This window comes from Bubalus bubalis, chromosome 17, assembly GCF_019923935.1.
Source record: "Bubalus bubalis isolate 160015118507 breed Murrah chromosome 17, NDDB_SH_1, whole genome shotgun sequence".
In the NCBI taxonomy this organism is placed as follows: domain Eukaryota; kingdom Metazoa; phylum Chordata; class Mammalia; order Artiodactyla; family Bovidae; genus Bubalus; species Bubalus bubalis.
Genome location: NC_059173.1, coordinates 54,800,850 through 54,812,252, shown reverse-complemented (window position 1 = coordinate 54,812,252; position 11,403 = coordinate 54,800,850). Strand labels below are relative to the sequence as shown.

General features: G+C 48.0%; 1 protein-coding gene across 3 annotated transcripts in view; it reads left to right on the top strand.

The window, feature by feature from the left end:
* The first annotated feature begins 563 nt into the window (after positions 1 to 563).
* Positions 564 to 11,403, top strand: part of MAML3 (mastermind like transcriptional coactivator 3) — a 460,242-nt gene continuing 449,402 nt past the window's right edge. The window contains exon 1 of one of the 3 annotated variants that reach the window (XM_025267081.3): positions 564 to 1,889. In XM_025267081.3, the coding sequence (XP_025122866.3) occupies positions 1,419 to 1,889 (471 nt within the window). In that variant the 5' untranslated portion in view covers positions 564 to 1,418. Of the gene's footprint in view, positions 1,890 to 1,978; positions 2,035 to 11,403 lie in introns of those variants that run through there. The other 2 variants (XM_025267080.3, XM_044930446.2) reach the window with 2 other exon arrangements.

Sequence of the window (11,403 nt, the reverse complement as noted above, 5' to 3'; positions counted from 1 at the left end):
GGTTTTAAAAACAAGCCAGTATTTGCCTTTTTCTTTCCACATGGATAAGGATGACAGACAACTGCTGCGAAGCTTTAATGTTTCTGCCTGGTCATGCACAGTTCTGCAATATATGTATAAATGTATATCAACAACTTGGGATCGCTTGATACCTCGCTCAGAATAAGGAAATCCAGCCAGGCGCGTCCACGCGGCCGTCCGCGCGTGCACACACGCACACATACACCCAGGCGCGCGCACTCGCGCGCGCGCACACACAGAAACACACACACACACACTCACAGGTCAAAAGTTGATTAATTCCCGAGATCCCCCAGAATCTTTTTCTCTTTTCTGCCAGCGCCGACTTCCCAGGCCGGGTGGCAGTGAAGTTAGGGGCGTGCGAGGGGCGGGGAGGAAGAGCAGAGGGAGGCGGGAGCTGGGTGCCGGGCGCCGGTGCGCGCCGCGCCCGCTCCTGCCGGGTGAGAGTCCGGGCCGGGTTTTGCGCCGTGTCCCCGGGCTTGTCTCACGGCCTCCAGCCGCCGCCGCTGCCGTGTTTACTGAGCTCGCGCGTCCTGATATCACTCCGCTGGCATGGAGGAGGAGGAGGAGGTGGAGGAGCGAGAGGAGGAGGAGGAGGCGGCGGCGGCGGCGGCGAGCAGTTGATCATTGTGATGGTGGCAGGAGCAGCGGCGGCAGCGGCAGCCCAGCCGAGCGTTAGGGGCTGCTCTCCGCGCGGCGTTTTGCAAAGGACTTCACCGATCTACTTTTGCAGTCGCCTCGGACTGTCCATGTGTTTACTTCCCCCAGCCCGAGGATTCGATATCTAGGTTCCTGTGAAATGCAACTGAGCAGCCAAAGTACTTTGAGAACACGGGGCGGCATAAACACCAAAACTTTTTTGTGGAAGGAAAATGCAATAAGCAAGCTTGCCGTTTTCCGATGCGGTGTGGAGTGAGTGTGTGTCGCGCGTGTCCGCACTGGAGGCATATGCTTGTGTGTGTACATGGGTTGTGTTTTTCGGTACGTAGGGAGAAAATGCTTGCCAACCACCGGAAATCTCTTGGAATTTATTAGAAAATAATGGATTATGAAAAGAAGGCAGGCGAAGAGCGGATCTTCCCTTGAGTTGCAACCCGATTTGCTGCTGGCTCAGTTTGTTGTGATTCTTTTTGTTGATAGGTGTCTGATGGTATTCTGATAACACCCCCCCCCCTTTTTTCCCCTCGAGCTTTACAGTTTAAAAAAAGGAAACAAAAAACCACCCCAAAATCTACCCCCCCCTTTTTTTTTCGCCCGGTCGGGATCGCTGTTTCCATCCATGTGCTTGCGTCTCCCCCGCGTTCCACTTAAACTATTTTAATCCTTGGACCCAAGGAGGAGGCTGATAGGGGGTGGATAAAAAAAGTTCTTCCAAAATAGTGTGCCCGGGGAGCAGGATGGGGGATTTCGCAGCCCCCGCTGCTGCCGCGAATGGCAGTAGTATTTGCATCAACAGTAGCCTGAACAGCAGCCTCGGCGGGGCCGGGATCGGTGTGAATAATACTCCCAATAGTACTCCCGCTGCTCCGTGTAGCAATCACCCGGCTGCCGGCTGCGGCACCGGCGGCTCCGGGGGCCCGGGCGGCGGATCGGCGGCCGTCCCCAAGCACAGCACGGTGGTGGAGCGGCTCCGCCAGCGCATCGAGGGCTGCCGGCGGCACCACGTCAACTGCGAGAACAGGTACCAGCAGGCTCAGGTGGAGCAGCTGGAGCTGGAGCGCCGGGACACCGTGAACCTCTACCAGCGGACCTTGGAACAGAGGGCCAAGAAATCGGGCGCCGGCACCGGCAAGCAACAGCACCAGAGCAAACCCCAGCAAGATGCGGAGGCTGCCTCGGCGGAGCAGAGGAACCACACGCTGATCATGGTGAGGGCGCGCTGGCAGCGGGCACGGGGCGCGCGCATGAAGGGGGGGGCGCGCGTGGAGCTTCTTAACAAGGGGGCGCGGGGATCTGATTTGCACGGCGGGCGAGGTGGGCTGAAGCCGAAGGGTTAACGTCAACTTTTTTGAGGTAAAAGCTGCCGTCGCCGCTACCTGTTAATCTGTCAGGGTTGTCAGATTTAGGGAAGAGGGGGCGAGAGGAGGGGAAGGCAGTCACGACTGCAAGGGGCGGAGGGAGCCTAGAGGAGCGTCGGAGTAAGGCACTGGAAAAGTTTTACCCCCCTCTCCCTTTCTTAGATACCGATGTGAAAGAGTGTACCGAGTTGAAACCTCGCTCCTCCTCCTCACCGCTCCCTACCCCATCCCTCACCTCGCCTCCTGGGCTCCCCAGACCCGTCCCCCTTCGCCCACCCCGCTCAGCACATCCGCCGGGTGTAGGGAGGAATTGATGCTGTCGCAGATTCTGGGCGGGCACCAGGCTCTCGAACCCCGTGGGGAGGAGGAGGGACGGAGATGCTCTCGCCTCCTCTCCCCGGCTCACCCACTTTGGGCTGAGAAAGTCTAAGAGTTTTGTGAATGAACTTTGAAGTGGGTGAGAAACGAGCGAGGGTGGACGCGTGCCCGCGCGCGCGTCGGTGAGGGCGCGCGCGGATGCGGGGCGCGGGTGCGCTCCCTCACGGTTCGAGACCCCCAGCTGGCCCGGCAGGTGGAGCGGCCCCGAGGGTCGAGGCAGGAGCGGCTCGCCGGGGCGGGAGGGGAGAGAGACTCCCTGGGCTTGCGCCGAGAGTCCCCGCCACGCAACTTCGCAGGGGATTCTCTCCCCTCCTCCTTTTAAACTTGCTTGCACGGAGCTTTCTCCGCTTCTGTCTCCCGCCCTGTTCCCCACCAACTTTCAGGGCCAGTCTGATAAGCCTGGAGGAGTGGAAGGTAGTGGGGAGGTGAAAGAGGCTTAAATGGCTGGGTGGGTGGGTTCGAGGTAGGAGGAGCAGCCAATGGCTTAACTTCTCGGGAGGAAGGGGCAGTTCCCACCCCCTAACCCTGAGGGTAGAATCCTTTCTCCTATCTCCACTCTCCGGTTCTTTGGCTTTCCTTTCGGGGTTGGGGCGGGGGGGTTGGGAGCCGGAAGTTTGGGAAAGGTGTCTGCAGCCCCCTCCCCCGCCGCGCCGCCCTGGTTTGGGTTGCGCGCGTGTGCGGGGTGGGGCGGGCGGTGGGAACCAAGGAGCGCAGCGGGGCCGCGCGCCTTCGCCCGTTTACCCCGCAGACCGCACCTCGATCGGCGGTGCGGGAGGCCCTGTCGGTGTGCGGCGTATCAATAGCGCACGTCCCCGGTCTGAGGGTCGTAGGCGCCCGGGGTGGTACGGGTGCTGGCGCTGGCTTTCACCGGGCGTTCCGTGACAAAGAGCCTGCTGGGGGGAGGGGAAGAGGAGAGGCCACTGCGCTCACTCCCCACCTCCCCCCACCCCGCACGTGAAGAGGAACAATTTGTTTATCTTGGGCTTCAAGAATCCTTCCCTCCTCCGGGTTCTGCGAGGCCGCCCAGCCCCTCCTCCCTCCCCTCCCTCCTCGGCGCGATCCTGCCCAGTCCCGCCGGCAGCACCTTCCCTCCTCCTTTTCCTTTGCCTCCCCCCCCTTTTCCTCCTCCCACCTTCCTCGAGCCCGCCTCCCCCCTCCCTTCTGGAACGCGGCCGTGGGGGAGGGAGCGGGAGGCGCTTTGTCCGCTTCGCGGCCGGGCTCGGCTCGGGAGGCCGCCAGGCTGGGAGGGGCGCTGCGCCTGGCGGCCCTGCCCCTCCCCTGGGGACCCGCGCTCCCCCCGCGCCCGTGCGCGAAGAGGCGGACACGGTGGGGAGGAAGAACGACGGTCACAGAGTCAGGGAGGGAGGTTCTCGCTTTACAAACAGGAAGCCGAAAACCACTGACACCCTAGCTTTTCTGATTGTACCCGGAGGCGGGGCGGACCTGCATCTCGACTGTATCTCGCGTGCCCTGGTGGTACCCATTTCTCTCCGGGTCCGCGCCGTCTGCCACTCCCCGCCCCCTTTAGCGCCCTTCCACGGACGAAGAGACTCACTTTTGTACCTAAGACTCAAGTAGCATTTGAAAGGCACTGGGAATGTCACCCTTGCCTGCTACACGCCCTCTTTTCCTGTGTGTTTTGTTTTTTTTTTTTGTAAGCCCCACGCGCTCGGATTGCGTAGGAATGGGCTTCTTTTGGGAGGTTCCAAAATCTTAGTACCACCGCCTCTCTGCCGACCTTTCGGGATTGGAGGACTACCGCGCCAGCTGGGCAACGCGGGAACAAAAGCCGGTGCCCGGTCGCTTTTGATCGCAGGCGAGAGCAGTAGAGTTTGCAGCCAGAAAGTTTTAGCGTTTGGGTTGTGTTCCCTCGTGGGGGCCATATGGGCCCTGGGAGGGGTAGAGAGGGGGGGACTCCTGGTGCGCGCGCCTGGGTTACGATACACCCGCAGGTGGGAGACAGTACAGGGTCCTGATGTTATCTGGAAGGACACAGCAAGCCCAAACCAGAGCTTGCTTTTGAAAATGAAAAGATAGAGCTTACTTGAATAGACGAGTCGTAAGCTGTACATTTCATGGCGAATCCCAGTTCAGCAAGTTAACAGCTAAACTTGAAAAATGATTGCCTGAAAATAAGATTTTTCTGTCAATTTTATGACAATAATTTAGCTTATTGATGAGACTGATGTACAGGAGTATATTTTAGCTTTAAGTGTATTTCATACGTGCATCTCCCATTGATACGTGGCACAAGTTTGTGTGATGAGTGTAATGAAAATCAACAGCCTCCAATCTTAAGCCGAGTTGCATGTAAATTCTATGTACCATATAAAATAAAGGGGAACAAATTAACATCCTCCTCTACAAGTTATTTTTGCTTTAAAGATAATTAGTTCAAAATTTTACATAGATCCCTGAAATGAAAGAGTATTTCAACTTGACCTGTTTATGAGGTAAAAATCTTGAAAGAACAGGTTGCAAAGAAAATGTTGATCTTGAATTAGCAGCTGGATTTTAGTTGGGCTCTAGGAGAGGGGGCACAGAGCAATTATATTTTGTTCTCAGATTGAGCTCTCTATTTGGAAGGCCTTAAAGAAAAGCAACAGTCAACCAGAGTCAGATAATAATAATGGTGATGATAAAAATAAAGATGAATAGGATTTTTTTTCTGTTTTATTGCTATTGTTTACCTTCTTAGGGCCAATATGTCTAAAGTACTAAATATCGATTAGTTCTCTTTCTGCTTGATTTGGGTTCAGAAGGCAGTCTAATAATCAAGGCTTACCTCTTTTGATTTGTTTTCTTACCTTTCACATTTACAAGCATAGACATGAAAAACAAGCAAGCAATCCAGAAGCAGGGTGGGTGAGGAGACAGAAATCTTCCTTGGCTCCAGGCTCCTGGAAAGGGCTTAGGTTTTTGTATGGGTCCATAATAGCCCCTTTGGGCTTCCCAGGTGGCATAGTGGTAAAGAATCCACCTGCAAGAGAGGCAGGAGATGTGGGTTTGATCCCTGGGTTGGGAAGATCCCCTGGAAAAGGAAATGGCAACCCACTCCAGTATTCTTGCTTGGGAAATGCCATGGACAGAGGAGCATGGCGGTCTACAGTCCATGGGGTTGCAAACAGCAGGACATGACTGAGCACACACATCATAGCCTGTTAGAGAGTAGATGGCCCAGGCCTGGGTTTGAAGCTGCATTCCCTCAGGTGAAAGATAGTTTCTAGACATGTAGTTAAATGACTTTCTCTACACACTATTTATTCAGAAGGGTCTCACCCCCACGCCCCCACGCCCAAGAGTTGCTGGTAAGAACAATGCAGTTGAAAAGATGCCTTTTCCTGAAGTAGTTTTGTTTGTTGTAGCAGAATGAGACGTTGTTCATTTTCTATACTTGAAACTGAACCTCTGGATAAAATTTTAAGATAAATTCCAATTGACAAGTTCATTCTCATTCAGGCATACCAAATGCTGCATGAGGATGCAGCCTTCAGAATCTCAAATGGTGGTAGTTTACTTGACCTGGATAAATTCTGTTTTCATGACCTTTCTACTTATCAGCACTATCATAACTTCCACAGTGTGCTTAATTTATACACAGCTTAGAGACTGCATAAATCTATGTGATTCCTGCTCTTAAGAGTTTATCACGTTATTTGATAATAAGCAGATTAAATGCTGAGTTTTAGAGAAAACTACAGTCTATCCAAAGTGTTTGGATTTCTAGTCTTTTCTTTGGAAAAGACCCTGATGCTGGGAAAGATTGAAGGCAGGGGGAGAATGGGACAACAGAGGATGATACGGTTGGATGGCATCGATGGACATGAGTTTGAGCAAGCTCTGGGAGTTGGTGATCGACAGAGGTCTGTAGTGCTGCCGTCCATGGGGTTGCAAAGAATCGGACATGACTGAGTGACTGAACTGATCCAAAGTGTTCTTTCTCATCACCTCCTGGAAGAGATATAGGAAATATTAATATACTAGTCCAGGGCTAGCCCTCCTTATAAATGAAGCTGGTTTGCCTTTGTTTATCCTGTTGAAGGTAAATTGTTGGCTTTGTAGTCAAGTGTTTTTGCAAGCCTATTATGTCAAACCATTTCTGAAACTCTTATGAACCTTTCTCTGGCTTATCCTGTTCTACTGCTCTTCTGGGTGGTAGGATTTGACAGTATTTCTTGAAAAACTTTCCATAGCCCACACAGGGTGTGCCTTAAGTTTGTGAAAAACTTTTTGAAATTTCATTTCTCTTCACAAGTGTTTGTCTTTTAATTCTCAAGAAGCATTAAAAAAGAAGAAGACGAAGAAGCACCAATACATACTTAATTGTGTTATGTATGTTCTTTAGTTGTGGTACATTTTATTTAGTAATGGGTAGCCAATGATCAGAAAAGTAAAAGCATAGTTAGTCATTTATCATAATCTAAAATGCTCTTCAGGCTGAGTTTCTTATCAGGGGAAGCTGAGTTTTCAGGGGGATAGCATGTTTGATGCTTTCTATCCTGCCTCGTTAGAATCTTTGGAGGTTTTCTGCCACCTGATACGAAGAAAATAAACAGTCCATGGATATGGTGTACTGACATTTCTGAAAGCAGGATGAGAATTTTAAACAGTGAAATGGAGCTGTACAGGGTTGTTTCCTACATATCTCTCTGAGACTGATAGCCAACCCTTGTGAAAAAGGTTTCCTGATTGGGTTTTCCCATTTGGTTGAGATATGAATGCAGGACTCTTTCTCTCTCTCTCATTAGTGCTGCTACCAGAGAAGGAATCCAGTATAATAAACCATTCTGTACACTACACAGTAATTTTTGAAGACATCTCTAGTACTTATGTTTTATTTAATGTCATGGAGTTTTACTTGTGATCAGTGCTCCTTGTGTGTTAATTAACACTTCTGTGCTACATTCCTGAGCTTAAGATGGCTAACTTCTGTCATCTCTTTCCACATTACCCATCATAGAGAACTGTGACATCAATCAGACATCAAAATCTTATAAAAAAGGACATATTTAAAACTCAGTCCCAAGGTTTTCATAATATTTGCGTTTTAATTCTCCCAAATAGCTTTGCATTTTCAGAGGCTGATTACTGAGTTTTTGGATCCAGCTGTTTGCTTTGTTTTTCTTTTCTCCGCCTGCTGCCAACCTTTTGGTCTTTTCACTGATCTTTCGCACTTTTACCAAAGGTTGGGAAGAAGCGAGAATAAGACGATTTTAGTGCTTCCTCCTAAGTAATGAATTGGATAAGATACCAATTATTTTGGATTAATTATGGGTTTAGTTTAGTATACCATTTATTCTTCATTAGTGCAAATCATAGAGAATAGACTGAATTTTTAAATGTCATTCATACATTTTACGATACTGGTACCCAGTTCATAGTGCTTCATAGAAGTGAAAATGCTAAATCACACTCTTGCATCCAAGACTTTGACAATGTAGTATTTTTTTGGTATATTTTCAGTATTATTTAAGCTAGGTTTAAGGGAATAACAGGTCTTTGTTATTTAGTCACCATTAGCCTTGATGCCAGTTCACAACAGTTTCAGGCTGTTATTCCTCTTTTGCATGACATTTTAAGTAAAATAATATGCTTATTTGCCTGTTGTTTCAAACTAATTTGACACTACAAAAAAAGTTGATTTACAGATGACCGTGCTGGAGTTATTGGATCCCCCAAATTAAATTTTCATTAAAAAATACAAACACATTCTTTTCAGACAAAAACATTCCAAAAATTCATTGATTCATGTTTGTGAGATGGAAATGGAACTTTTGGAAAATTGACTAATTAATTTTCCTAAACTTAGAAAAACAAAACACTTTTTTGTTGTTGTTTAGCAAAGCTTTCATTCCAATCCCAAAGAAAGGCAATGCCAAAGAATGCTCAAACTACCGCACAATTGCACTCATCTCACATGCTAGTAAAGTAATGCTTAAAATTCTCCAAGCCAGGCTTCAGCAATATGTGAACCATGAACTTCCTGATGTTCAAGCTGATTTTAGAAAAGGCAGAGGAACCAGAGATCAAATTGCCAACATCCGCTGGATCATGGAAAAAGCAAGAGAGTTCCAGAAAAACATCTATTTCTGCTTTATTGACTATGCCAAAGCCTTTGACTGTGTGGATCACAATCAACTGTGGAAAATTCTGAAAGAGATGGGAATACCAGACCACCTGACCTGCCTCTTAAGAAACCTATATGCAGGTCAGGAAGCAACAGTTAGAACTGGACATGGAACAACAGACTGGTTCCAAATAGGAAAAGGAGTTCGTCAAGGCTGTATATTGTCACCCTGTTTATTTAACTTATATGCAGAGTACATCATGAGAAACGCTGGACTGGAAGAAGCACAAGCTGGAATCAAGATTGCCAGGAGAAGTATCAATAACCTCAGATATGCAGATGTCAACACCCTTATGGCAGAAAGTGAAGAGGAACTAAAAAGCCTCTTGTTGAAAGTGAAAGAGGAGAGTGAAAAAGTTGGCTTAAAGCTCAACATTCAGAAAACAAAGATCATGGCATCCGGTCCCATCACTTCATGGGAACTAGATGGGGAAACAGTGGAAACAGTGTCAGACTTTATTTTTTGGGGCTCCAAAATCACTACAGATGGTGACTGCAGCCATGAAATTAAAAGACGCTTACTCCTTGGAAGGAAAGTTATGACCAACCTAGATAGCATATTGAAAAGCAGAGGCATTACTTTGCCAACAAAGGTCCGTCTAGTCAAGGCTATGGTTTTTCCTGTGGTCATGTATGGATGTGAGAGTTGGACTGTGAAGAAGGCTGAGCGCCGAAGAATTGATGCTTTTGAACTGTGGTGTTGGAGAAGGCTGTTGAGAGTCCCTTGGACTGCAAGGAGATCCAACCAGTCCATTCTGAAGGAGATCAGCCCTGGGATTTCTTTGGAAGGAATGATGCTAAAGCTGAAACTCCAGTACTTTGGGTACCTCATGCAAAGAGTTGACTCATTGGAAAAGTCTCTGATGCTGGGAGGGATTGGGGGCAAGAGGAGAAGGGGATGACAGAGGATGAGATGGCTGGATGGCATCACTGACTCGATGGATGTGAGTCTCAGTGAACTCCGGGAGTTGGTGATGGACAGGGAGGCCTGGCGTGCTGTGATTCATGGGGTCGCAAAGAGTCGGACACGACTGAGTGACTGATCTGATCTGATCTGATCTGAGCAAAGCTTAAAGAACTAAAGGAATAATACTGGATAAACTTACTCAGAAGATGGAGTTGAGGGCCTGCCATATAATGAATACTTAAAGATCATAGTGTTCCATCCCATGGATCGGAGAAGATGCACAGTTTTGTTGTTTTTAAATATACCTGGCTATTCCATCTGTTAAACAGTTGAGGGGCTTTTTAGCTATGGATAAGCAACTCCATTTGGGAAAGAAGCACAGTGTTCCTTTAGGGCCACGGAACATATTTGCATAGAAAAAGCCATTACTACTATGGTTCAGGGGGTTTTTTTAAGGGCAAGCTGTGCCTACTATTCTTGGGGGAATTTAATAAAAATCTCAAAAGACCTGCAGTACTTCCTCTGACATAAGGAAAGTGATTTCTTAAAAATAATTTAGACACCTCTCCTTAATTATTTGGACCTTCCATTGGTTAGAATGACTTTTATGCTGAAGTTGTTTAGTCACAAAGTAGTATCTGACTTTTTGCCACCCCATAGACAGCAGCCCACCAGGCTCCTCTGTCTCTGGGATTCTCCAGGCAAGAATACTGGAGTGGGTTGCCAATTCCATCTCCAATGCATGCAAGCATGCTAAGTCGCTTCAGTCGTGTTTGACTCTGTGCAACCCCATGGACAGCAGCCCTCCAGGCTCCTCTGTCCACAGGATTCTCCAGGCAAGAATACTGGAGTGGGTTGCCATTTCCTTCTCCCCTCTACTAACTATCTCCCAGATACTGTTTATGTCCATTGAGTCAGTGATGCTCTCTAACCATTTTATCCTCTGCTGCTGCTTTCTCCTTTTGCCTTCAATCTTTTCCAGCATCAGGGTCTTTTCCAGTGAGTCGGCTCTTTGCATCAGATGCTGAAGTAGAATCTTTTAAAGTAAGAGTAACTAACACTCATCTTCCTTGAGCAGTGGCTTAACAACCATAGACAACTTGAATGAAATATTTAAACTAACAGCCTCCAGAATGTCTTAACTCCTAAGTCCCCATTCTATTGGGTAGAATCTAGTTTTGTAATGTTTCATATTACGGACTCTCTGATCCTTAACACGGTCACTTGTGCTTGTGAAGACGTTAGAACCATTACCGTATCTCTCTAACAGTATCTCTCTCCACCTCCAGAAAACACATGTCAGGACAGGGGCTTCTTTTCCTTCAAAAGAAAAGGCTGAAATGCTGAGTGTATTTGTGCAGATTCAACCTGGGTTGTAACTCTGACTCAAAAGGATTGCACAGCTCTAAAGACAAGCTCTGCTAGTGCCCTTCCTTCTCACAGTGGTGGGTTATTTTTCCTTCTTTGATTGTTTGTTAGATGCTGAAAGTAACTCGATGATTGAGAGTGAATCTAAAGGGACTGGTTCCCAGTAAAAGGCTTTAAGAAACTGTAGTGGTAAGAGAGAGAGGCAAGAGGTGGGTGAGGATTTTGGAGGCATCTCCTGGAATGGGTGGCAAGAGAGGTTTTGCTCACTGGGGGTAAAGAGTATCCTGGAGCCTTGGGAGTTTATGGCAGTAACATATGATTTTAGCAGTCTATTCTGAACCTGCAGACATTGCTAAAACTCAAATATATATTTTTCCGAGTTAATGTTAAAATCATTTGTATCTGAAAAAAAAAATTTCCTGAAATATTTCCCTGCTTCCTTAAATGACTACCTCTGCCATTTAAGTGGGTTTACCACAGGATTCCTTGAAATCAGAGAGTCTCCTGTAGTGGATATTTTGCCCCCAAGCTGAACATTTGGCAGTGTTGGGAGACAGTTTCAGTTGTCACAGTTGGAGTGGTGT